Genomic DNA, 26,204 nt, shown 5'->3' with positions numbered 1-26,204 from the left:
GAGTCCAAATTCCGTTTGTTCTCTGGAAAAGCATTCGAAATATTTGACATTCTCTGAAATAATTGAATAAGAAGAAGAAATCTAAAGAAAAGAGAAGCACGCAAAAATTGTAGAACTTAAAAAATCGATTAAGAAAATTCTGCTATTCTTTTCGAATATTAATTTTAGTTGATAGTAATAAAGAAATTATATAAAAAATAAACACATATCCTGAAAGATTATATAAAGAGTTAAATTTAATGCAAATTACTCTGTAGCAGTAAGGTGACGGCAAATAATTGGCCGGAAAAAAGTAGAAAGAAAGCAAAAAAAACAAGAAAAAATGTCGAGTGCTGGTACCGGAACAGGAGCTGGCGTTGGTGCCGCTTTCGGTGATAGCGAGTGAGTTGCAGCTAACTGTCGACTGTCTGAGGAGGGTGGTCGAGTGTTGTTCTCAGCAAAAAGCCAATTATTTGTTTTATCATATAACTAAAATTTCTTCCGACGATTTCTGAAATTTGCCTTACAGAAGCCGTCATGCTAGTTTTGAGCAACGCAGCCCGGAACGCTCATCTGGTGGTGGAGGTTCCGCGGCTAAGAAGAAATTGGGAACTGAAATAGGCAAGGCTGCCGCCGAGAAATCGCGAGGTCTTTTCTCAGCTGAAGATTGGCAATGTAGCAAATGTGCCAACGTAAACTGGGCTCGTCGACAAACTTGCAATATGTGTAATGCACCTAAGTTTAGCGATGTAGAAGAGCGAACTGGTGAGTAACACCGACGGATTTAATATTTTAATCATGAAAAATACTTGCGTTCAGTTTAATGTTTTTTTAGAAATGTGTGTTTTAATCCAAACAACAGATGTGCATACATTGATATATCTCATTTATTTAGGTTATGGCGGTGGCTATAATGATCGTGGTGTAGTCGAATATAAAGACCGCTCTGATTCCGACAGTGATTATGACGAATATGGACGCTTGAAAAAGCGAAAAATGAAGGATAATGAAAAGTCCAATGACGATGTAAAGGAATATGACGATACTGACGAAGATGCTATCGAAGAAGAGGAAGACGAAGAGGACGATGGCGGTGATCTTTCGAAATATGATCTGTGGGGTGACGATGAAATAACACCAGTTACCCTAGTAACACCAGGAGGAGGAGAACAAAAACCTAAATCAAGCACAAAAACATTAGAGCAACGAAAATCTCGTTCTCGTAGTCGCTCACGCTCTCGTTCACATTCGCGTTCACTGTCGCGGACTCACAGCGGTTCAAGATCCCAATCGAGATCTTCTACATCTTCCAGCTCAAGTTCTTCATCATCATCTTATACTTCAAGTACCCGTTCAGGTTCCAGTTCTGGCGGTTCACGTTCGGGCAGCCGATCAGGAAAATCACGTCAACGCAGTACGTCCAAGGATCGGAAGACTACACAGTCAAACAGCCTTAAATCAGCACCATCCACACGTAAGCGTTCACGAGAACGTTCCAAGACTCATTCACAAACATCACGAACCTCTTCACATATGTCCGGAAAAACCGGACGTAATATATCTAAGTCAAGCTCACGGTCACGATCATCTTCTCGTTCATCAGTTACATCAGCAAAGCGTAAAAGGCGTACCTCCCAGTCAACAACGCTTTCCAAACAAAGACGTGGTCGCAATCGTTCACGATCTCATAGCAGCTCGAGAAATCGTCACTGAGCGCATAATAATATACACTATTGACAACTAATAAGCAAAAAATTGAATTCTATTGCGTCTTCTATCACAATCTATCTTGATTAAAATGTTTATCCCTAGTGGATAACGCCTATGCTGGAAATATAAAAAGCAGTTGTGTATTGAAAAATATATAGACGTTACTAAACAATATTTTTATCTTCACAATTTAGATTTTGCACATAGATATTGTTTATCTTTTTGTTCATACATACTAGCCTGAAGTGGTTTTTTTCCTAAATATTTTGGTATTTTAAGAACAATAAAATATGCATTATAACTTATATTAGTACTTTAATGAGCGTAGCGCATTTCAGTCCAGCTACTTCAATTATTTATGACTTGTTTATGTAAAATTAAGAAAATTTCACATAGCTTTTCAGCTTTAATGTAATGTATTAGTTTACAACTACTTAAATAATATATGCAGAAAAGCTTCGTATGAAGCAAATTGAAAATGATAAAATCTTATCCATGATATGTAATAAATACCTTAATTTAAAACGCATGTATTTCATTTGTGTACATTTTCTCAAAGTATAGGGTGTAAAGGGTACTGGGCTTGCGACGAGCGACATGGTCTCTTTATCCTTCTCGTTGTCCCTTTGCCAAAAAAGACCGGTTTAGGCGACAAAAAGAGTTTTCGTGTGAACATAGTCAATTTACCAAAATAGTTGTACCATTTACGTTCTCTGGTTGTACTATACTACATTGGCATAAAGCCTAATTGTGCATACAGTTTTTCCGACAGTATTTTAGTAAACATTCTGTGTGAATCACCATATTGTGTTTGGTATATCGTTTCGAGTCTCGAATCATATGGTCATATATGACAGCTATCACTGCAAACAGAGAACATATATTATAAACTGTCAAAAAGTAATTACATTCTAAAATAAAATAACTCGTTGCCGAAATATTATTTATTATTTATTAGTAAAAAATACTTTAAAAGGCTCGAATTGTGCAGGTTAAAAAACGGTCGAAAACGGCAACGTAACAATATAAATAAATTCCTAAAACTAGGAAAGACTGACCATACAGCATGTCCTCTCGCGGACGAGATGAACACATTCCACTATCGCATTCAATGCAATCGACGCCTGGCGTGACATCCTCTAGTTCATCACGAACACTTTCATTGGCCGAGAAACAGAAATACATCGAAGAATATGATTTTCCATATTGTGACGAGTCTTCTAAATATGAGAAGGTTGCAAAAATCGGCCAAGGCACTTTCGGGTAAGTGTAGCCATCGATTTGATGAACTAATTTCTTTGTGTAACAGTGGTGTTTTTTTTATGTGATTCGCTTTCACTTTCAGTGAAGTGTTCAAAGCCCGCGAAAAGAAAGGCAACAAAAAATTCGTCGCTATGAAGAAAGTGCTAATGGATAACGAAAAAGAAGGCGTAAGTATTATTCGATGCCGCTTTTCCTTATGAATAAAAATTTCATTAACATTAATATAAATTTATCAAATTATAGTTTCCTATTACTGCTCTCCGTGAAATTCGTATATTGCAATTGCTAAAACATGAAAATGTGGTGAATCTAATCGAAATCTGCCGTACAAAAGCGACTGCCAGTAACGGTTACCGTTCAACATTTTACTTGGTCTTCGACTTTTGTGAACACGACTTGGCCGGGTTGTTATCGAATATCAATGTTAAATTTAGTCTTGGCGAAATCAAGAAAGTTATGCAACAACTATTAAATGGTTTATATTATATACACAGCAATAAGGTAACATAATTACAAATTCGTGAAACAATGTACTATTTATTAGAAATTTTTGTAAACATTTTCAGATTCTGCATCGTGACATGAAAGCAGCTAATGTTCTCATTACCAAACACGGTGTGTTAAAATTGGCGGATTTTGGCTTGGCGCGTGCATTTAGTATACCGAAAAACGATACAAAAAATCGTTATACAAACCGGGTGGTTACGTTGTGGTATCGTCCGCCCGAGTTGCTGCTCGGTGATCGTAATTATGGTCCACCTGTCGATATGTGGGGTGCTGGATGCATTATGGCTGAAATGTGGACACGTTCGCCCATTATGCAAGGCAATACAGAACAACAACAACTTACCTTCATTTCTCAATTATGCGGCTCGTTTACGCCGGATGTATGGTCTGGAGTCGAAGAATTAGAATTATATAAATCCGTAGAATTACCTAAGAATCAGAAGCGTCGTGTAAAAGAACGCTTGCGACCTTATGTAAAGGACCCAAATGGCTGTGATCTACTTGATAAGCTGTTGACACTTGATCCAAAGAAACGTATCGATGCGGACACGGCGCTTAATCATGACTTCTTTTGGACTGATCCAATGCCTAGTGACTTGAGCAAAATGCTTTCACAGCATTCACAAAGTATGTTCGAATATTTGGCACAACCACGTCGCAATAATCAGATGAGAAATTATCATCAACAAATGGCGACAATGAATCAAAAACCACAGGATAACAGTTTAATAGACCGTGTTTGGTAGTTTTTAATTTTGTTTTTTATAGTGTTTTTGTCGACTTTCGTTGAATGCCGTAAATATTAACACGGTTGGAAGATTTGTTCTACCGTTCGCTGTAACCGTATTTTCTTAATTATCAATTTAATTCAGATTTACCATTAGGTTACACATGCTTATAGTTTTAGGTTTATACGTATATTTAAATGAAAATAAGTGTGTTTATTTGATTTAAAGGCTGAAACAGCAGAATGTATGCGCAAATAAATTTCGTTTATATTTGTAAATACTTAGTTGCTCTTCTTATAAGACTACTAATTTATACCTAGATGCCCTCTATGTTATAGGTAGTGACTCTCATTTCAAACTAGCGCAACTCGGACCACTGGTGGTTGTCAATTGCCAAGACAATAAAATCTAGTTAACGAATATTTATTTTATTATGTTTTGACATTGTTTTTTTTTTTGTTTTGTTTTAATTATTCATTATCTTTCGTTTTTGTATTTCGTTCGGATTTCAGAAATTCTAGTTCTCTTTTAAAGTCTGCTATTTGCTCTTCCGTTACGGTGACTGGTATTTCTAAATCAATTTGTTCTTTGCGTACAAATTCCATTTTCTTAATGGCGTCTTCTAAAAAGGGAATCTTTTGCTCATTTAACACTTTTCGATATTCAGCAAGACGATCCTCCTTGATTTGTTCGCAATGCGCATCAGTAAGCTTTTGTAGGGATTCCCTTCTTGTAACCCAATGGAATTCTGTTGGTGGCGGTTTGTAAACTAAATCAAGCTTCTCCAACATCCACTCAAATCTTCGGTAATCCCAACGACGTAAATATTTCAAAAATTTCTTTCGCTTGTCAATTAGTTCTTTTAAAGCAACTTTCAATTTGACATTTCTAGGAAATTTATCAAGTTGTTCTTGCATACCACGAATTCTCGCCGTCATTCGCGCCACTATATTTTGAAATAATAATGTATTTAACAGCAACTAATACAATTATAATTTTGAAATGAACTTACATTTGGCTTCCATAGAACCATAATCAAGCGGATGGCGTTGAACCTCTTTAATCATCTGGTCACGTAAATAACGTGAAGTTTCCGCTAAGGGATTATTATCAAGTTGAAAGAGAGCTTGTATGACTGGGTCGGCGCTATATAATAAAATAATAATTATAGAACTTAATGGTTAAAGTAAATATTTACTTACTCTTGCAGCTCTTTGGAGTTTTTAAAACCCAACAGTAATTCTTTTTCATTAATTGATGGTAATTTTCCTAAATCTCCACTTTTCTCCGGCTTTGTGCAGGGAATTTTTTCCGGACGTACCCATTTGATTTTTAAGTCCGATTTGAAGGCGTAATCTCGTGCCAACTGCCAATGCACGCCGGATGTGCGTAGAATTTTAACAAAGTTCATTTTATTTTATATTAAAATTATGAACAATATCAAAATGCAAAATAACCTACTAAATAAGTTTTACGAAATGTCAATTAAAAGTAGGTTATGTCACAACAGGGTTGCTACGGTTTACACATAAAAAATTTAAATATTGCATATATATTAATAAAACTGTAGCTTATACTTTATTTATTATAGGTTTATAAGGTAAAAAATATAATTATGTTTAAATTAAATTTAAATCTATTACATTGTTATTTGTTTCTTATGTTCAAAGTTTTTAACCCAACACAGAACCACCCTTGCAACAGCTGTTTATTCCATAACAAATAGGTTAGTTTCTTATTCTTATTTTCATACGTGCTAATTTCCTGCTTTACAACTTACTAAGCGTTTTAAAATGTCGAATAGTCATTTATTCCTTAAATCTGGATTTCCACGTGCGCCGCTTCAAAATGGCATTGGACGATATGTTTGCCAATTGCAGCGTGTTACATTAAAGTTCTGTAAGAACAATGGCTCTAGCCGGGGCATGAGGTATTCACCTATTACATTTTTATTACTTGCTTGTATTGTTTACATTTGAAAACATTATGTGCTTACATAAATAGAGAATTCATTGAGAATAATCTGGTTGACTTTGCCCAAGAAAATCCCGGCGTAGTGGTTTATGTTAAACCTCGCCGTCATCGTGGACCGGTACTAGTTGGTGAATATTGTAAGTAAATATTAACATGACATATGCACAAATATTACGTTTAATTATCAATTTTAGTAAATGGTGATCGCGAATGGCTAAACTGCCGCAATGCCACTCAAGATGACATTTCGAAATGGCTTCAACTGTTGAAAACGCAAAATGGTAGTTCAAGTTCATTACGTTTGCGTAAAATGTGGCATACCGATGTGCCTTCAATACAGGGTCCATGGACGCCATTTACATTACGAGCTCCAGAGGCAAATGTGACAACATATCCCAACGCAGAGGCTTCACGTCCACTCGATGTGGAACAATCGGCAACTGATAAGCTTATTGAATTATTTAAACAACAGCGTCTTGCTGATAAAAACAAATCCACAGATAAAGTTTTGGAAGAAAAACGTGCTGAATAATTGTAATTAATTAATACAACATAAAATATAGTTTAATGTGTTGAAAACAAAAAATGCAATAGTTAATATTCTCAAAAAAGGAAAAGGTATGTACTATGTGTATCAATGCATTTACAAAGCGTGCGTACAACAACGTTGTACCCGTTTCCACGCCAGTTGGGTCTATGTAACAGGATTTGGATTGTCAACTCACCAGCATTCTTCTAAATTATTAAATTATTTCAGAAATATTTTGCCTCTGCAACAAAAAAAAAAAAAAAAAAAAAAAAAAAAAACAAAAAAACTGTGCTACAATTCTGTTGTAAATATTTTACAGTTTTTGTAGAAAAAAAGTAAGCCAGTAATGTCTGGGTAAGTTATCTATGTGATGATTGGCTAATGCATTTGGTATTCATCTTGTCCAAAATTTGGATTTTGCTGAAACGGTTGATACTTACATAGTTGCTGTAGTTAATAAATTGCCTTTTAATTGGGGTGTACAACATATATTTATTCTGTAATAAACTAAAACTTAAAACGGCTTAATAACATATAAAACAAATTAATAGTATTCCTCTATCACTAAAACACCAAGTTTTTAGCATACATAAACTAAACAGCAATTTGATATGACTATTATTGCTACTGGATTTTCAATGAAATATAACGCCTTAAATAATATAAATATATATCTGCTATTGTTTAAACTATTTAAAAACAACTTTCGTTTTTCATTAATAATAATCATTTGAATGTGTATGCATGTACAATACGTCTTGATTTTAAGGAAATATTTTTATACACATTAATCTTTTACATAAATTTGTAATAAAACTTTAAATTAATAGTAAAAATATAAAAAAAATATGCACCATTCATTTTGTACAGAAAGAATGAGCATACAAATGACAAGATTTTGTATATTTTGGAATATGTTTGTAAAAGAAAATATAATAAACAAGAAGCTCTTCAAGGTAAGGTTTGAGTAAATTTATGAATTGTTTAATTTTATAGTGTATTAATGCATGTAAGTGTGTGTGTATATGTACGCGTGTACATTATAATAATCGTTGGTATATCAGTGGGTAAATACGAGTACATTTATTTAAGTCGAGTACATTAGATGAGTACAATAAGTATGTATGTAATTATTTTGTATATTCAAATAAAGAACGGTAAACGATATGTTTGTTACGATTCTAAAAAGAACGCTTTAAGGTTGCTTTCGGATATGGAAACATTAAGTGCTTTTATGTGCATTTAACGAAAAATCTATACATTAGCTTGCATAAGCTTATGGAATGTGATGCATTGCTTTTATTTATAAAGCTACATATATAGTATATTGCCAATATAGGAAATATTAAAAACCAGTCAAGTACTATGGATATGGATATCTAAATATAAGTTTTTCCATGTAAATAGTGCAAAATTCAATTTGAAAATGAGAAAAACCAAGAAATGCATTTGAAGTTCAACTACCGAGTTTTTAAAAAAATTATATCATTTCATTTTCGTAATAGAAACGAACTTTTTAACTATTGTTTTTGAATATTATTGTAAAAAAAGCTTTTAAATGCCTCGTTTTTTTGCTCAAAACGCAGGTGAATTTTCAAAATGTCACTTTACTGGTTTAGCTTTTCCAATAGCTTAATTTTTCTTAAATGCATATATATGTGCGATGCGTTTCAGAGTTTAGCTGAATTATTATTATAGGCTTTGTTAGCGCTTTAATATATTTTATTGCTGCGAAAATGGCTTTGTCAATGAGCCGAGCCTAAAATCCTTTACTTTCAAACGAGATCAATGGTTGATCGGCGCAATTCAGTTGTATCTTTTTTAACTTCAATCATTAAGTACATCAGCCTTGCAATGTTTTAAAAACTGCTTCGAATGCCGAATATTTCTTTTTATATTAATAGTTTTTCAATCTAGCGTTGTAAATATTTAACGAAAGCCACAAATTTTAATTAGTCGGTAGCATTAGTTTTACAACTCCCTCAATATAATGCTCAAAAGGCTCATTTTTTTAACTCCAATACTTTTAATATTCGTTAAGCTTAGTTGAGTTAACTCATATTTAGTCAGTTAGTATAGAAAATACAAAATTGATATTTTACTTTGTGTAGTTTTTTAAAAACATAGTACATATACACTAGCATAGTTTACAAACGTACACAATATGTTTATGGTTGACTTAGTTTTAGTTTTAATTTTTGCAGTGTAATAGTCTTTACTACGTTGAAAAAAATCCCTAATGCTCAGACAGTAATTGAGCTTTTGTAGAGTTTTCATATTTCATTTTCAGTTACAATGACTTGTACATCCATATGTCGTAGTATAAAAAATAGTATTGTAACTATATACACGCATGCATACCTAATAGTACATATGTATAGTAGTTAATTTAGAAAATGTTTGCTGTTATTGTAGTGTACTTAGTTCATACCGATTTTTGTCTTTTTTCTTGTTTAATTTGTGTCAACTTTGTAGCCTGTGAATGCATTATGATAAATTATATATTTTAGCTTCTTAAACTTATCTGCTTAGTCTACATAATAACAATACAATTGTTACAACAATCAATAAACGAACAGGACGCCAACTGTTATAGCAATTCCATTGTACGCATGAATAATATTTTCGTTTAATTTGAGTGGTACGGAAACAATACGAAAGTAATATGAAAACATTATTATTGATAATATAATTGACGAATTTCGTATTTCGCTGATTGTACAAAAATATTTATATAAATGAGTTGGAATTTAAGGAATTTCTTACTACTTTAGCGAAAATATTTTAATTCTGTACAGCATTTTGGTAATTTTTTTTAATCACTTTTTATATCAAACCTTTTAAAGTTATCAAATTTTTAAAATCAATCTTCATAAAATATAATAAAATAATATTATTCATGTTGTACATTTGTCTTCTGTTATGTTCATAAGCTTTCTTTTCAATATGTTCCAATAGTTCAGCACTTGTGCATATTCCTTGTTGTTGTTTTCATTTCATTTTATGTGCTAGTTTTTTCTTTATTTATTTAATATCACCATAGAAAAATAATCGTTCAAAAATTACTTTTTTTGTTTGCTTCTTTCATATTTACTACCTTATAATAAATATTATTATCATTGTTATCGATAGAATTTATCAATAACGCTGTTAACATTAGAATGCTTAATCAATAGCATCAAAAATCTTTGAGTCATAACACAATTGTCGGCAATGACATACTCGTCGCCATTATAATTCATAAATAAATACATACAATACATACATCATTAACGTCTGCCACATCCGCTATTATTTGCTAGCGTGAATATATTTAGCGTAACGTTCATCATTATTTATTTTGTGTTGCTTTTTTGTTTTTTATAATATTTAAGACAAGCGTATTTGATAAAAGTGCTGTAATTTATTTTATTATTATTATATATATATTATTTTTGGTTTCTTGTTCCATACTAATGACCTAAATTCCATTTAAGCCTTTCATTTGCGTTCACTTCTTCGCTTTTTTGCCGTGTTTAAAGTACTTTGCAGTCCTTTGGACGAGACGAGACAAAACGAGGAGATGAGTTTGTAAGCGTGTCAATGTGTCCCTAATACAAATTTAGTGAGCATACATATGGCGCACGCTTACTTACATGTCTCCTGTTTCCATGGCAGTATTTATATCGCTGACAATTTTGCCCATTAATTCACGATATTGTGAATTGGGTTTGAAGGCGGTCTCTAAGAGTAAGGTATCACCGAAAAAGTCGAAGACTTCATCGATGCGATTTAGTGACTTATCGGTGAGATGTCGTTGGACAATTGACTTGAGGGCGGCATGTGATTCAGCAATGGACTTTTGCAGATACGGCAGGTCGAAGCTGTAATCTACTTCATAGAAGGAAATCACTGCAAGTTGTGTATTCTGAAATAATTAGAATAAAATAAATCAAACTTATTTAATATTTGTATGGCGGCATTTTATTGTTTAAGTATTTTGTTATACAAATATAATACAGTAAAAAGCTCCGTAAGCAATAATAAACACTGTTAGCTTTTATTTAGTTACTAGTATTAGTTTTAGTTATGAGCTTATTTATTTATTTATGAAAGTTATAAAAAATATAAAAACATATTGTTTTTGGGTAATTGGTAAGTTTTTAGGTTCACACCTAGTGTGGAATTGTGAAAAAATTTTTTTTTTGTATATTTGAATAATTTATGCCTTTAAAAATACCATACAAAAATTTTTAACGAATATTTTAAATATTTTTTGAGTTACATTCTTCTAAAGTGTCGCCGCTAAGTTCAATTTGCTCTATCAGTTTACATCTAAACGTGTTTTATCGAAACAGCATTTTTCGAAGTTGTTACGGTGATTACTTAGAGACAAATGATCCGATCACTATCCGCAATTTGTATGTAGTTCACCATACAATGTCCGACCAGTTTTTTGATGTGATCAAAAATCGAAATTTTGGCAGACTAAAAACGACTAAAATTTTGTGAAAAATGTGACTTTTTCTAAAAGCTGTCATTTTTTGATGTCATTGTCATTGTGAGGACAATATCTAATAGTTTAAAGAGTATTTTATTTAGGTTTAATCCACGAAGAAGGCCGAATATTTGTTGCAATTATTTATTCGTAGATATTACATATATGTATATTTACTTCGCACTTGTATATATATATGTATATATTGTTTGATTATACTTACTTGAAACTTCCGCTTAAAGACTTCCGCATCCTTTAGTTCGTCGGCACTGAATTGATTATTTCGATGTAGGACACCAATTTTGATAACAATTTTTATTATATTTTTTATCAGCTTCTCCGCTTTAACTTTGTTGCCCGTCTGCATTGAAGTAGATATATAAATGTGAATACAATTGTACAATTGAGAGTTGGTGAAAGAAAAGAGGCAGCTTTTATTCAGGAAGTACGTATGTATATACGAGTATATACTTATAGCATAAAGATACTTAATATAAAAAGTTCTCACAAATTGTGATTAATAAATTTTATTTATTCACATATGTACTAGTATCTATGTTTGTATGAAGTTGGTGAAAAAGTTGATTGTAGCGCGCACTTACATGCATTTTACAAAGGCGATATAAATTATCAAGAAGCGATGCGGTTGTGCCGTCAATAAATGTTTTCGCTATATTCTTGGTGGCCATGCGCGAGAGGATCTTCTTCTGGGCACGCAAGCCAATGTCACGCGACTTGAAAGCACTGTCAGCCATAACTGAAGAAAAATGAAAAATAAAACAATGAAAAATAACAAAAATTAAATAAAAAATATAAATGAAATTATAATATTACACTACTGTTTTTTTTTTTTTGCATTTAATGCGCTATTTTTTATAAATAAACTAAGATAACGAATACTATTAATGTGCCTGTTTCAAACTCACAACTCAACATACTCATTATAATAGATTTATAAATATGTAAATGCAAAACTATTTAGAAAAAAAAATATTATAACAAATTAAAAGCTATTTTTAATAAAGTTTATTTGTAAGCGAGTGAATAGTAACAACAAAACACATGCATTCATTGCATTCAAACGAGGGGCGTCTGTTACGCACTACTTTCGATTTGCATGAGAAACTCATTACTTCTAGTTTTTTTTTTTTGCAACGAAGTCAGGCAAGGAAACTAGAATAACTAACCACTACAACACAATAGCTTCAGAATTGATTTATGCAAACAATAAAACTATTAAAATGAAAAAAAAATACTGAATACATTACAAAAGGGATAAAAGTGCAAAGTCACAAAACGTACCACACACACAAACACACAAAGGTAAATAAGTAACGGTATTAAGTATTTAAATTGGAAAAATCAAAATAACCAAAAGCTTTAATTCATAATTCAATAGCGATATGTTGGCTGGTTGGCTGGTTCATTGGCTGAGAGCTCGCTTGTTTACCTTCTAGATTCCAATAGTCGACACTCCATAGCAGCAGACATTGACGCAAACCTTCCGCTGCCATTTTGCTGTCAAATCCTGACATCATAGTGGTTTTGTTTATTTTGTATGCAATTTTAAATTGGATAAGAAGAAAAATCGAAAATGCAAGAGATTTTCATTTTCAGTAATTTGGAGATACTATATACAAACATATGTACATTAAGGAGTGAGTGCAGGCTGGTTACTTGTGCAGTTGGAAAAATTTGAAAATTATAATAAATATTCATTGATGCAGTATTAAGTGGAATGTTGGAATATTTATATATTTTATATTTATTTATTTCGAAAATCAAAATGTGAATATATAAAATAACTGTTAATTCGTAACAACTTAGATTTTGGATTGAATTAATTTGCTATATAAAGTTAAAAAAAATATAATTTTATAATCTGGAAGTGTTTTAATTATACTGTTGTATTGTAAACCTCTGAGTGTATAGAGTTCAAAATTATTTATAAATCTCTTTAATAAATAATTGAATTTAAACTCGATTAATAAAATTAATTAAAAATATATCCATTGATTTGCATATAAATATCTATTACTGCCTCTAAAATTAACAATATACAAACTCTTCGATAATACAATCTATTTCAAATTTATAATACAAAATCAACTTTCATGATTTCAATCGACTCGCTTCTTGGAATACTTTGTTGAATTTTGAAATTGGAAAAGGTCACAGGAAGCAAATCCAGCTAGAAGCGTGACTTTTGCAAGTACTTCGTTGGTATACAAATTTTTGCTACCGCCGTGTTCTTTTCAAAAGTCATTATTATGGATGACCTGCTTCAAAAGTGTTTAATCGTATAAGAGATAATGGCAAGCTCGGCTATCTGGCTAGTATTTTTGAGTGAAATTTTATGGACTTTTCCAATAGCGACTGTCACTCACTTTTGCATAAAACGGCTACCAAATAGTCTCGATTTAGCATCTGATCATATTTGACCCGGTCTTACAAACAAAAAAAACATTTTTACGAATTTTAAAATAAATACACATAGTCTCCAAAATAGGTAGGCTCTTTTTTATACGCTTCGGCATGGGTGGTCTTCGGCGCCTTCGGCGTATGCCTTTTAATAGCTTCAATGGACTCATGGCGCGTTCCCCGAAACGGAATTATCAGTTTCGAAAACAGTAAAAGCTCACAGGGAGCCAAATCTGGCGAATAGGGAGCGATGACTTTGTCACTTTTTTGCCAACAAATCCGGTAGTTTACGACGAATTGCTTCACGTAGACGCCTCAAAAAGGCTAAGTGATATTCTTTATTTATTCTGTTTCTATGGTGTGCCACACCGCGGTAATCAAAGAAAACCGTGAGCATTACCTTGATTTTGGGCTTTGATTGAGTTTTTTTGGTTTCGGCTTTTTGGAGCGCCATTCATTAGGTTGTTGGACAGTTTCGATGTCATATTCATAAACCCAAGTCTCCTTACCTGTAATAATGCATTTTATGAATGTAGGGTCCACAAAATAAATTCTTACATTTAGAATCGGACTCGATCGCATTTCTCGAACGCACAATGGCACAATTCCTGGAACACCGTAACAATAAAATCCAAATTTCAAAGCAAGTTTGGTAACGTTAAAAGTTAAATTTAATGAAAGTCAACATTAAGACCACGGTGTACTAAAGACTCTTACATATGGGTAGCGAGTTAAAAGCGTGCGTGAAGAAGGACTATACCAAAAAGGCAGTGGCGACAATTTGCGGTTTAGTTTCACTAGAATTAAGTTAACATACATATACATATGTATGTATGTATGTATGGCTTTACTTTAGAACAACGCATATTTACCATATATACCGTTTTTCGAAGTCTACAAATGTACTATTGTAGTATATTCATACATATGTATGTGTGTATATTGTTGGATGTATTTTTAAATCTCAATAGCGTGCTAAGAATACATTAACGCATGCCTATGTGTGTGTGTGTGTGTGTGTGTCTATTTTGTGTGCAAGTATTTCATGTTTAGTGCTTGCTGCGAGGACCTCCCTCAACCAAGTGAGCTCACCTAGTCCACATAGGTTGATATGTATGTATGTATGTGTGCATGTACATATCGGTGATCCATTCGCTCTGAATTCGCCGAATGCCGGTCTAAGTTAGATGTTTTACAATTATTCTATTTTAAAAATTAATTGAAAGGCACAAGCACCTTTTACCTTGACATGGCGGTGTCTAGCGTATAAGGGAAATGTATTTAATGTTACTATAATTTAATGACAAACCCGAATCCTTGTGAGGCTCACGCAAAGGTTGTAGTATTAAGCAAATAAAATTTTGATGGCTCGGTGGTGTCATGGCAAAACGAATTATTTGTCTACAAACGTTTGGCTATGGTCGTCAACGGCATTTTATTCGAACAGGACGTCGCTACGTGCCACACTGCGTACGTCAGAATTCGCATATACAAGTATGTGGTCATCTATAGAAAAGTGGTGCTAGTCAATTTGTAAGATCGATTGGATTCCGGTTTATATAATATTGAGAGACTTTTTAGAGTTATAAACTTTAAATGGTGGGTAACTTTTTCTACTTGAATATAGACAAAAATCTTAATATCAAAGATTTATGTGTGAAAAGGTGCTAGTTCAGTCTCGATAAAAGAACGTAACTATTACCTCTCATTTAAAGCATCAAATTAGCATTTCAATTGAAATATACAATACCTATTAATGTCCAACCAATTGTCATACCATCCAATAGAATAAAATATAAGCTCACGAAATAATGTACAAAAAAGACTAGATTTTAATTTAATTTTCCTCTAAATAAAATTTAAATACAACAAACAAACGATAATAATTTACCATTAAGAAAAATTGGCACTTGCCTCGTTAAAACACAATAATTTCCGCTAATGATTTATCACCGAAACCAAACTAAGAGCCATGGATGAGAATAATTATTACACCAACAACAATAACAATTGGTTCCGCCACTAAAAGAGTAACGTTTTTATCTGTGACGCTCGGTGTGCCATAAATTTTTATCTAATCGCATATTTTTTTTTTAGTTATGTAGTGACAACAAGAGTCGTGAATTAATTACTAATATTATATATGTATATATACTTATGCAATACGTGTTGTTAGATGCCTAATTACAACAATGCAAACAAATTTCCACACACAAGTATTTGAGTAACACAAAAGATTTACTGAAAATCGTGAAGTCATTAAAAACTTGCCTCATGCGAGTCGTCTGTTGATGTCGATAACATCGATAAGTTTGAAGAAACAGTGCATGAAAATCGTCGCATTGTCATAAGAGAGATAATAGAGGTTAATTTTGGTTAATGTTTTGGGCATGACGGGTGTAATGGTAGACTCGTACCAAAATACCTGAAACTTTTGCAAAAACGACGTCGAGTAAAGGTCGGAAAAGAGATGCTTAACAACGTAGCTCAGGACGCTACATTATTCAAACGCATTATTAGAGGTAAGGAGAGTTGGGTTTATAAATATGACGTCGAAACTGTGGTACAATCTAGCGAATGGCGCTACAAAAATGAGTCGAAACCGCAAAAACCAAAATTCGCTTTAGACACTGATGGCCATCCCAGCCGAGGTTTATAACAAGTGTATGGAAAATTGGCATTGGCATACTTGCAATGGCTCAGGAGCCTATTTTGAAGGCGATAATAAAGATTTGTATTCAAAAACTGAAATACAGTTTATCTGGGCCAAATTTTATCACTGGTATAGTCTATGAACTTGATCGGATTAAACTACCTTTAAACAAGCCATTAAAATTATAAGATCACTTTGGGTTTTCCATATTTTTTTATTCGGATTAAAAAAATATCATATACTGTTAAGACTAAAGAGATGTACTGTAAAATCACAAATGCTTCTTTGAAAGTAATTACACATGATTGAAGAATAATTAAAACATACACAAACATGAGTACCATATGTTGGTTGGTTGGAAAGGTTCGGCGCTCGAAATGAAAATATACTGTTTTTGGTACGAAACATATTATTTTTTTCAAATATAATCTCCTTTAACTTCAATACACTTATTCCAATGATCCTGCAATAATTTTATGCCATCTCTATAATGACTTTCGGGAAACTCTGCAAAATACCCGTCTACGGCTGTAATAACTTCTTCATTCGACGAAAAACTCTTTCCACGAAGGCATTCTTTCAGGTTTCTGAGGGGTAGTAGTCGCTGGGAACCAAATCTGTTGAGTACGGTGGATGCTCAAGCAATTCGTACTTTAATTCGTTGACTTGATGAAAAATGATTTGTTTGTGCTGCAAATCTTACGAATTTTTTCATCCAGCTGATCCGAAAGGCCGCAATAATATTCAGAGTTGATTGTTTTACCATTCTGCAGATAATCAATCCACAAAATTCTTTTTTCATCCTAAAAAACTGATGCCATAACCTTCTTTGCTGATCGTTGTGACTTCACCTGCTTTGGAGCTGAAAAACCAGCTTCAGTCCACTGTAAATGTTCTTGTATCAATTTATGATCATGGTGGTGGATCCAAGTCTCAACCATAGTTATAAAGCGACGCAAGAAATCGGTTTTATTCTGCTTAAAACGCTCCAAAGTATGCTGAGAAATGTGTTTCCGATCCAGTTTTTGTTGAATTGTTAACATGACATTATATATTATTCTTCACGTAAAATATGAAGTACTCGTTCTTGGAATCTTCACTAACAATGTTATGAACTTGCTCAATGATTTCTGCTGTGGTCGTCTTTCGCGAGAATCGTCTGCAAGCCTAGTACGATCATGTCTAAATTCACTAGCCCAAAATTCAACGCTGCGTTTTGAAGGTGAGGACTCCTTATACACTTCTAACAATTGTTCATAAATTTCCTTTGCTTTTAAACCTTTCAAAACAAATAATCTAATCATTCCGCGATATTCAATTTTTTCATCTGAAACGTCAACTTCAGCTAGCTTCTAAACTAAGAATTATTTGACAGAATGACTTGTAATATTGCATGTCTGCTCATGACAGATGCAAGAATGATCCTTGGCAGATGTACCAACTTGAGAAAAAAAATGTGGGGCTAGTAGTGCTATTTCTTGGTGAGAGCAGAAGCTTTTCAACCAACCTGTGGATATACCATATATGTAAATATATATTTGTACCAGTGTAAGAAATTCTATGAATAAAAACTGTTTATGCTTTATTGTACATACATATATATGTATATGGCTTGACGACAGGTGGTTTACATGCAAGCATATACAAATATCTGCATCCAACAACAAAAACAAAAATAAGTATAATTCATTCAGCGGAAGTTCAGTCCATCAGTGGAAGTTGACCTGCTTCGAATAAAATATGTTTCTTTGGAGTTGCAAGAATGTCTGGAGCGCGCATTCTATTTACAAAATCGCATATTTCAGTTACATTCCAAAATTCAAGTAGCCCTGCGCACATGCGCAAACATAGCAGAGCCTGCTTGGGAAACATCTGTTTTCATTTTGGTGTTCTACTCTCACTCAGCCGGTTTACACACTTGCATGTGTATGTTAAGTACTTGTCCAGCTGCTGGAGGAGCCACAGTTCATATTTGTAAGCAGTTTGGTTTGTTGTTTTATGACTTTTGTTTTTGTAAATGTAATGTAAAGACAGTAGTCTGAGTTGACAGCGACAATTATGTGCGAGATTTCATAATGAATGACGCAGTAAGATATTTTGTGAACAAGCAGAAATCGGCTTTAGCTATGACAAGTTGTTCGGCTAGTTTGCTAGGGGTGAGTGCTGCTCAGGTAAGAATTTATGCGAAAGCTATTTGCATAAGTTAGCCAGAAAGTATTTATTTTCTTGATTGAATAATTAATAATAAAACACAAGAACTAAAGAATACGCACATATTCGATGCGGAGAATGGAAATGGAAAGAATGGAATATAATGCTAATTTATTGCAGACATTCTACAAAATGCAATGAATGTAAATAGTAAATTTTAATGTACAAACGTATATCTGAATAAAAAATTTGTTGAAAAATTATATTTTTGTGCTATATAACGGGTGGTGCATATACATTTCGTGTATCTAGTATAAGCATGTGGTTGTTATGCTCATATGTTTTTGACAGAGGCAGCTCCTTTTCGTTAAAAATAATGCATGATAACTGCGATCTCCATCGGAAAAGTCGAAATATACACTGAAAAAAATGCTCAAAAAATGCGAATTTGGCCGGATAAAATCCCGGATCAATTCCGGTAATGTAAATGGTATGAATGAATGGAATTGGCGATTAACTGCTACAACAACACAACCCATCTCACACACATAAAAAAAAACTAACGAAACCTTTAACTATTGTTAAACTATTTTTTAAATTTTTAGAAGAAACTTATATATGAACCATCCTGCATAGAGATATTATTCTTTATACCGGACAAAGACACCTAAGCAACTGTTTAATTAACGATTCTTACTGCTGGCAGGTTTACGGCATGTACGACAATCAACTTTCGTGTCACAAACTGGATGAAACGATTCGTTGCTATGCTCACCGCAGCGATAAACTTTGCCAATTCAACTTTCTCTAAGTTATTAACAGCAAGTGAAGTAAGTGAACTGTTTTAATTGTCGCTAAGCGGCTGCTACTGCACACTAATGTTAAGCTAGGTGGATAAATTGCGATTACGGTATAGTGTGTATATAGTGCCCCTTGAAAGGGTAGCTATACTGAATTTAATTAAATAATGTGAGATTTGCGCCAATAGTGTTTTATTTTAGCAATAACAAGAAAATAACGTTAATTCCGGCTACACCGAAGCTATAATACCCTTCACAAGTGTATTTCTTATAGCATAAAAGTGTTTAAAAAGATGTTTATCTTAATTTTATTCAGTCAGAATTAAAAAATTTTATTTATTACAAAATTAATGGTTCGGTGCGCGCGATGTATCTCGCGTTGCGTCTAATATTCGGTCGACATAATCGCTCAACAGTGTTGATAATTCGAGCAAAAATGGATCGATTTCGCACCACGTTTACTCTAGTGGATAATGCGTATCTTCAGTGTTGCCGTACAGTGCGTACCGAAGACGCTATTGCTGCTGTGGAGCAGAGATTCGAAGAAGACTCGAATTCTCAAAATGTCACTGTTTGGTGTGCTCTATGGGCAGAGGGAATCATTGGTCTATCTTTTTTCAAAACTGAATTGGAGGATGTTGATGTGTACGACCTTTGATTTTACGACGGCGCTACATGCCATACAACTAACGAAACAATCAATTTATTGAAGGAAACTTTATATCGTGTCGTGCGCCGGTGGTGTGGCCTCCAATATTGTGCGATGTAACACCGCTGGAATATTTTTTGGGTGGGTTATGTGAAGTCACTTGTCTACGCAGATAAAAATGAGACGATTAACACTTTGGTAGAGAATATTCGGCGTGTTATTGCTGTTGTGGGAGCATTTAAAAGGGTTTTTATAGAGTAGAGTTCATAATTTTCTTAACATACACACTGTTTTATCATATTCTATGCACTCATATTGTGATAAACTTTTGACTGCTTGTCAAATTTATTCTTTAGCTTGATGCATTCTTGAAAAACCATTCACTTTCTTTATATACATATGTACATATGTATCTTAAGAACAAATAAACACTCAGATATGTAAGTATGTATGTATGTACGCTTATGGGTATTTTATATACATATAAATATGTAAGTACTTATAAAGTTTGTAAGGAAATCATATGTGCTCCACATTTTATTCATGAATCATATCCAACTGTGACGATGACAATATTTATTAATGTGTAATTATAATGCTCAGTGTGGAGTGACTCGTACAAGAAGCAAACGTTCGCGTTCCATTAAAGTGTGGATGAAAATTAATTGTAGCACTGCATCAGATGGTAGGCGTGTAAGCGCAGGGAAAGGAAATGTAGGAGTAATGCCAGCAGAGCAAAAGTAATCAAATTGTAACGGCACAAAACACTTTCGCATTTTCGGAGCAAACACAAAACAAAAAAGCAACGAAATTTGTATGTAATTTTAAAATGATAACGAGCGATAAAGCAAAACAATACGTACATATTTTCATAAATGCTTTATGAGTCAGTGGAAATCTCGCTGGCGAGGAACTTTTTCACAGACAATCAGACGTTCAGCGCTGATTTATTAGACTGGATTAAAATTGTGTGCACAATTTCAGCAGCGAATTAGTTGAGAAAGTGTTATTGCATATGCACATATGTATGTATGTATATTTTTATGTAGAAGGCTTGTTGACAGTGCTGATCGGTCAGCGCACGAAATAAACTTGATTTGCTTAGCTTTTGTTTGTATGATTGTTTGTTTGCTTATTCGGACGCTGACACTGGGTGGCACTTATCAACATTTGTTCACATTTAAAATGCTTATCAATTAATAAATACACCGAGTGCCTACCATACATGATAAATTTGTTATTTAAATTCTGTGGAAATGCAAGTGTGCTGCTATTAAATTTCATGTATTTGTTTCAATAAAAACTGGAACTTTTATTAATGCAAGAATAGAAAAGATAACATTTTTCGAGATATATGCGCAAATATTATTTTTGAAATGCTGCAATATGAAATAAAAGAATTTAATAAAAGTCAATAAACTATATATAAATCAACATGCGTTCAAATACAGAATAGCAAATAGAAATAAAATCGAGTTCAACCAAAAAAAAAAAAAAATTAAAAAAAAAAAGTTAACTTCGGCTATACCGGATGAAAGGGTATAAAAATAATAATTATCCTTTTTTTCAGGGTTACATCGCCGGAATAACAGTCCTTGGTCGGATAAAATCTGGGCCAATTCCGCTAAGGTAGAACCGGCTGTTGTGGGAAATATAATTATCCCGATTTAGATCGATCAGTTTGAATGACAGTTATATGCTATAGTTGTTCGATCTGAACAAATTTGGAGATTGTATCGCTGCTTTGGGCAATAATGTATGCCGGATTTCGTGAAAATATTTTGACAAGTAATAAAAAAGTTTTCAATGCAAGAACTTGATTTTGAACGTGCAGTTTGTTTGGCAGCTATATCTTATAGTGGACCGATATCAACTTGCAAAATTTCATGTCGATATCTTAAAATCAGAAGCACGATACAGACAGACATGGCTAAATCGACTCAGGTAGTCACGCTGATCATTTATATACGTATGTATCTACTTTATAGGCTCCCCGACGTTTCTTTCTGGGTGTTGCAAGCTGCGTGACCAACTTAGTACACCCTGTGCAGGGTTTAAGATACTAGGAGCCACGGCCAATTCTCACGACAGTCGGGTCTACGTAAATGGACCGACTTGGATTTTCATTTGGGCACCCACAACAACAAAAACTATGACAGAACCAAACTTCTGCTAGAAATTATAAAGCTTTAAGTTTTGAAAATAATAACAAGATTAATAAGAAATTTTCCGTTCACTATTTCCAACTCGCTGGGGTTTGTGGTTCATAGTTATTTATGAAGTTATGTTTATAACTAGTAGATTTGACTACTGGGTATATCTGTATGACTTTATTAATTAGCAATAGTGCACAGGTTAATACTTTTTGTTTTTACCATTTAAGCTTTGCTATTAGCATTTAGATATAAGCAAACTGTTCATTAAAGCTTAATATTCATTAAGCAATAATATGGATCGATTTGCTTAGTTATAGAATACGTTGTGGTCTTGCGAAACTCTCAAAATAAATATACATACATATGTATGTACATGTGTAAGTATGTTTGTAGAAATATTTGAAATTAAGTAGTTTATGTATTTATATATTATATTCTTGAATATGTTTAATTATAACATGTAAAAAAAATTACAAAAAATTAATCTTGTATAATGGAATTGCATGACCACTGATTGAGATTCAGGCGAGAAAAAAACACTAATTGTAAAAAAAAAATTTAAGCAGCACTGCGCTGTTCTGTCTTATGACTGCCAGTCAGTGTCAGATTTTTAAATACAAACTTAATAATTTTTTCTAAATGTTTTTAAAAAATAATAGTTTTGTTATTTAGAGATGCATGCCACGAATACCAGAGTGAATCTCTACAAATTGCATAAATGCACGTAAATAAATACATACATATGTACAATATGTGCATATATACGATATATACATATACGAAGGTGACTACTTTTTCATTCATATCCTCTGCATTCGTACATGAATAATTTAGTCTTGCTGTTAAAGTGATTTATTTTTAGTTGTTCAACTTGCAAAACGCATATTTTAGTTGAATGAATATTGCACTTCCTGTAAATTTATGCAGCTACATGCATGGAAGTGAATATGAACACATCTACATATTTATGCAAGTACATACAAATGTCCGTATAGCATATAAAAAGCTTGTTTCTCAGCTAGATGCCACCCACTTCGCCGATAGGCTGAAATAGCGCAGTAAATATTTTTAACTGCACATTTTAACGTGACTTTAAACACTTGTTCAAACTTGCATGTTTACATGTGCCGTGCAAGTCAAATACAAGTTGAAGTTATGGCTTTTGGAATTTTTAAACAGAGTACAGACATTACACGAAAAATCTTTGTGGGAAATTAAGTTGTAAAGGAAATAAAATAAGACGTAATTACTTAATGATATGTACAACATTTCTTTTGATATACAATATGTAGCTATAATACCCTTCACAGGTACATTTGTTATAACATAAAAGGGTATAATTAGATCTTTATCTTGATTTTGATCTATAAGCTTTTATGGCAGCTATATGCTATAGTGTTCCGAACTCAATAAATGGTTCGGAGACTGTTCGGTTCTTAATAAATAAAAAGTTTTGCATACAAGAACTCGATTTTGATCGGTCAGTCTATTTGAAAGCTATATACTTTAGTGATATGATGTTGGCGGTTTCGACAAATGAGCAGCTTCTTGGATGAAAATGGTTGTGTCTGAAATTTCAGATCGATATCTCAAACTTAATATAGCCTGTTCAGAGTATGATTACAATTTAATAACTGTTAAATAGTATTTGAAAAGCAGTTTTTACAATATAAAGTGCTAATTTTTCGAAATATATACAATAGTTGCTTAATTTATTATTATCAAATAAATATACCGTATTGTATAGGAACAAACCTCAATATTATATAGTCACACAAAACAGCTGACACATGAAGTAGACCGCAAATTAACTAAATCAATAGACTAACTTACGGCATAAAGATTAATTATATGGTATTGTATGTATTATTTGAATGTGTGCATCCAATAGTTCAGTTACTAACAAGAATAAATTTTTTGACATGTCCAAACAATCGATTTGCTTGAATTCATATAGGCAGTTGAATTGTAGCTTCAAATAAAATAAAAAAGTACATATATACATATTTACATAGTATATAGCAAATGAGCGAATACGCGCGCCAAATGCCGCAAATGCCTTGGACATATGGGGTTTGTTGCCGTTGAGCGGCGGTGGTACATTGTGCTTAACTGAAGGCACATGACAGCACAATAGAAGCAAGTGTTTGGACACAACGACTATTATGGATGTGCCAATGTATTGAAAATAAATGTGCATACTAATGAATGTTTTAACATAAATATGTATTTAGCTGCTGTGGCGAAAACAAAAATGCTCGTCAGTAGGAAAAGAAAGAGTATTTGTTTAAGCCAACTAAATAAGACACTCGAAGCTAAATGTAGTGAATGCAAACGTAATGAAAAATATACATATGTACGTCAAAGTAGCGGTAAGTGAATCCTCATTAAAGCCGGAAATTATTGCCGGTTGCAAATATGGTTGTGTTAATGAAGTAATAACGTGTGGCAGGTTAAACGTACAGCAAGTGTGCTGTCCAAGTAGGAGCATATAAACTTTCCAAAATGTTAGATTCTTTTTAGAAAAAGTTGGTGTGTGTTCATTTATTCACTTTGAAAATAAACGGCTGTATAGACGAGGTAATAAATTTGAAATAAGAGTTACCTTAGATTTTGGTTTGCTTCGGCGTTTAATCAAAAGTATAAATTGTTAGAAATTATTTTGTTTATATGGCGAGTTTCTTTTTATGGCAAGCATAAAGTTACCTCCTTCAGAATGCTAATGACAAAACATGTTTCTATAGGGTGAACCATTTCAAGGTACCCTACTTTATTAAAGAAAGAAAATGTCGCCGAGATCACGAGCAAACAAGAAAAAGCGTGGCTAACTGAATATACTCAACTACATTTCACAAGCCTTCATACTAAATAAATGCGTACCAATATACAAAAAAATTTGTCTTGTAGAAAACTTACTATAAAAAAATGTATATTAATATTCAGTTAATAAAAAATTTAGTCAACAAAAGTGATATATAATATTTACGTATGTTTGTATGAATATGGGCAAATATATGTATGTTTATAAGACCTATACGGACTGAAACCGCAGAAATAAATAAAATTGTATAAATAATAAAAATGTTAGTTTCATGCATTGAACAAACGCAAATATAATATAAGCATATTGTCGTGGAAGTTTCATTTCAACATTCGTGACTTTGCATGCTTAACAACTCCCCCTCCCTGCTATTTCATGCAGAATTTAGTTTTAGGACTATTTATTTGCTTTTATGGTAACATTTCTTGATTGAAGGTTCGTTTCGTCCGTTCTGCGACGCTCAAGGATAGAAGGCGTTTAATGTGGGTTATCAATAAAATGTTTGCGTTGTGCATGTGTTTCTATATGTTCTCAATCCAAAAAAAAATAAAAAAATATATATATATATTTAAAGTAGTTCGTAAATTAATGACAAGTAGTAGCTGCACCTATCCACTTCAAAGTCCTTAGATATAAACTTTTATTTACTTACCTCGTACGCTTCCTAAAAGGGTATCCTGAAAAGTTGTGACAATGAACCAGTAGTTGTATAGTTGACCCCAGTGTTCTTCGCCAACAGTTAGGTTGCTATTATTACACCAAACAATACTATGGAAATGGTATGCAATTCTTGTCAGTCTTTTCTTGTTTAATTTATTTAAATTTCTTCACATAAAAACTTCACTTAAAAAAACTTTAAGTCGTCACAACGTTTTCGTGCCTTTGATCACTTTTATCGGTTTTCGCGTTACTTTCATAAATATACATATGCTTTATTTAGTTAGCTATCACAAATGCACGTCATTAGAACTTGAAATTTAATTTACTATCTTCAATTTTGTTAGTTTATTTTTATGCACTACATCGCCCGACGCAATTCCCAAACAACCAATCGCCTAAAGAAATAGAATTGAATTGAAAAGAAAATAATCAAAACCACATTAGGGCTTAATTGTCAACAAAATCCTACAGAGTTGTACAGAGTGCACTAACTTGTCTTCAAAATTTATTTATTTCTACAAAAAAAGTATAATTAAAAAATTATTTTTATACATGAGAAAAGTGCATTTATTTATAAATATATGTATATATATTTATATTTGTGGATTTTGATTTCATGTTGCAAATGTATTCAGAAAAATTCTATGCATATGACAGCATTATCAATATTTCTTATCAGATTTCAATTGAGGTACGCTTTGATTGACATTCGTCCCGTGGAGCTGT

The 26,204-nt window shown here is 32.9% G+C and overlaps 5 protein-coding genes across 7 annotated transcripts; 3 read left to right on the top strand and 2 right to left on the bottom strand.

Moving 5' to 3' along the window:
* Nucleotides 1-69: 69 nt before the first annotated feature.
* LOC106622283 (zinc finger Ran-binding domain-containing protein 2) lies at nucleotides 70-2,214 on the top strand. Its single transcript, XM_014241415.3, has 3 exons — nucleotides 70-381; nucleotides 509-744; nucleotides 875-2,214. Exons 1-3 carry the CDS (start codon nucleotides 323-325, stop codon nucleotides 1,690-1,692), a joined length of 1,113 nt encoding a protein of 370 aa, XP_014096890.3. The 5' UTR covers nucleotides 70-322; the 3' UTR covers nucleotides 1,693-2,214.
* A 353-nt stretch (nucleotides 2,215-2,567) lies between these two features.
* On the top strand, nucleotides 2,568-5,666 carry Cdk9 (Cyclin-dependent kinase 9). The gene is made up of 4 exons (XM_014241414.3): nucleotides 2,568-2,952; nucleotides 3,035-3,119; nucleotides 3,196-3,453; nucleotides 3,519-5,666. The coding sequence occupies exons 1-4, from the start codon at nucleotides 2,756-2,758 to the stop codon at nucleotides 4,203-4,205; spliced, it is 1,227 nt and encodes a 408-aa protein (XP_014096889.1). The 5' UTR covers nucleotides 2,568-2,755; the 3' UTR covers nucleotides 4,206-5,666.
* bonsai (28S ribosomal protein S15, mitochondrial) lies at nucleotides 4,595-5,598 on the bottom strand. The gene is made up of 3 exons (XM_014241417.3): nucleotides 5,390-5,598; nucleotides 5,200-5,333; nucleotides 4,595-5,133 (listed from the first exon to the last, which is right to left on the bottom strand). The coding sequence occupies exons 1-3, from the start codon at nucleotides 5,596-5,598 to the stop codon at nucleotides 4,658-4,660; spliced, it is 819 nt and encodes a 272-aa protein (XP_014096892.3). The 3' UTR covers nucleotides 4,595-4,657.
* Nucleotides 5,667-5,927: 261 nt separating the features above from the next.
* mRpL43 (mitochondrial ribosomal protein L43) lies at nucleotides 5,928-6,758 on the top strand. The gene is made up of 3 exons (XM_014241411.3): nucleotides 5,928-6,117; nucleotides 6,192-6,298; nucleotides 6,356-6,758. Exons 1-3 carry the CDS (start codon nucleotides 5,981-5,983, stop codon nucleotides 6,691-6,693), a joined length of 582 nt encoding a protein of 193 aa, XP_014096886.3. The 5' UTR covers nucleotides 5,928-5,980; the 3' UTR covers nucleotides 6,694-6,758.
* Nucleotides 6,759-9,952: 3,194 nt separating this feature from the next.
* On the bottom strand, nucleotides 9,953-25,898 carry sigmar (Tumor necrosis factor alpha-induced protein 8-like protein sigmar). Of its 3 annotated transcripts, XM_014241419.3 has the most exons (6): nucleotides 25,471-25,898; nucleotides 12,618-12,695; nucleotides 11,770-11,924; nucleotides 11,391-11,528; nucleotides 10,326-10,597; nucleotides 9,953-10,223 (listed from the first exon to the last, which is right to left on the bottom strand). In XM_014241419.3, exons 2-6 carry the CDS (start codon nucleotides 12,679-12,681, stop codon nucleotides 10,181-10,183), a joined length of 672 nt encoding a protein of 223 aa, XP_014096894.3. In that variant the 5' UTR covers nucleotides 12,682-12,695; nucleotides 25,471-25,898; the 3' UTR covers nucleotides 9,953-10,180. The 3 variants fall into 3 exon arrangements, with proteins under 3 accessions (XP_014096894.3, XP_014096895.3, XP_014096896.3); XM_014241420.3 differs by having other exon boundaries at nucleotides 9,953-10,597; XM_014241421.3 differs by lacking the exon at nucleotides 12,618-12,695.
* Between the last annotated feature and the right edge of the window lie 306 nt (nucleotides 25,899-26,204).

Source organism: Bactrocera oleae, chromosome 4 (genome assembly GCF_042242935.1).
Source record: "Bactrocera oleae isolate idBacOlea1 chromosome 4, idBacOlea1, whole genome shotgun sequence".
Classification (NCBI taxonomy): domain Eukaryota; kingdom Metazoa; phylum Arthropoda; class Insecta; order Diptera; family Tephritidae; genus Bactrocera; species Bactrocera oleae.
Note: the sequence above shows the minus strand (reverse complement) of the source record. Positions and strands in the feature narration are given on the sequence as shown.

Coding starts and splice junctions, on each gene's coding strand:
- LOC106622283 (XM_014241415.3), top strand. CDS start 323: ATGTCGAGTGCTGGTACCGGAACAGGAGCTGGCGTTGGTGCCGCTTTC. Junction 382..508: donor GCCGCTTTCGGTGATAGCGA/GTGAGTTGCAGC, acceptor TTTGCCTTACAG/AAGCCGTCATGCTAGTTTTG. Junction 745..874: donor CGATGTAGAAGAGCGAACTG/GTGAGTAACACC, acceptor TCATTTATTTAG/GTTATGGCGGTGGCTATAAT.
- Cdk9 (XM_014241414.3), top strand. CDS start 2,756: ATGTCCTCTCGCGGACGAGATGAACACATTCCACTATCGCATTCAATG. Junction 3,120..3,195: donor TGGATAACGAAAAAGAAGGC/GTAAGTATTATT, acceptor ATCAAATTATAG/TTTCCTATTACTGCTCTCCG. Junction 3,454..3,518: donor ATTATATACACAGCAATAAG/GTAACATAATTA, acceptor AAACATTTTCAG/ATTCTGCATCGTGACATGAA.
- bonsai (XM_014241417.3), bottom strand. CDS start 5,598: ATGAACTTTGTTAAAATTCTACGCACATCCGGCGTGCATTGGCAGTTG. Junction 5,334..5,389: donor AACTCCAAAGAGCTGCAAGA/GTAAGTAAATAT, acceptor TTTATTATATAG/CGCCGACCCAGTCATACAAG. Junction 5,134..5,199: donor TGGTTCTATGGAAGCCAAAT/GTAAGTTCATTT, acceptor TTCAAAATATAG/TGGCGCGAATGACGGCGAGA.
- mRpL43 (XM_014241411.3), top strand. CDS start 5,981: ATGTCGAATAGTCATTTATTCCTTAAATCTGGATTTCCACGTGCGCCG. Junction 6,118..6,191: donor GGCTCTAGCCGGGGCATGAG/GTATTCACCTAT, acceptor TTACATAAATAG/AGAATTCATTGAGAATAATC. Junction 6,299..6,355: donor GGTACTAGTTGGTGAATATT/GTAAGTAAATAT, acceptor TATCAATTTTAG/TAAATGGTGATCGCGAATGG.
- sigmar (XM_014241419.3), bottom strand. CDS start 12,681: ATGGCAGCGGAAGGTTTGCGTCAATGTCTGCTGCTATGGAGTGTCGAC. Junction 11,925..12,617: donor CGACTATTGGAATCTAGAAG/GTAAACAAGCGA, acceptor ATTTTTCTTCAG/TTATGGCTGACAGTGCTTTC. Junction 10,224..10,325: donor GCCATGGAAACAGGAGACAT/GTAAGTAAGCGT, acceptor TCTCGTCCAAAG/GACTGCAAAGTACTTTAAAC.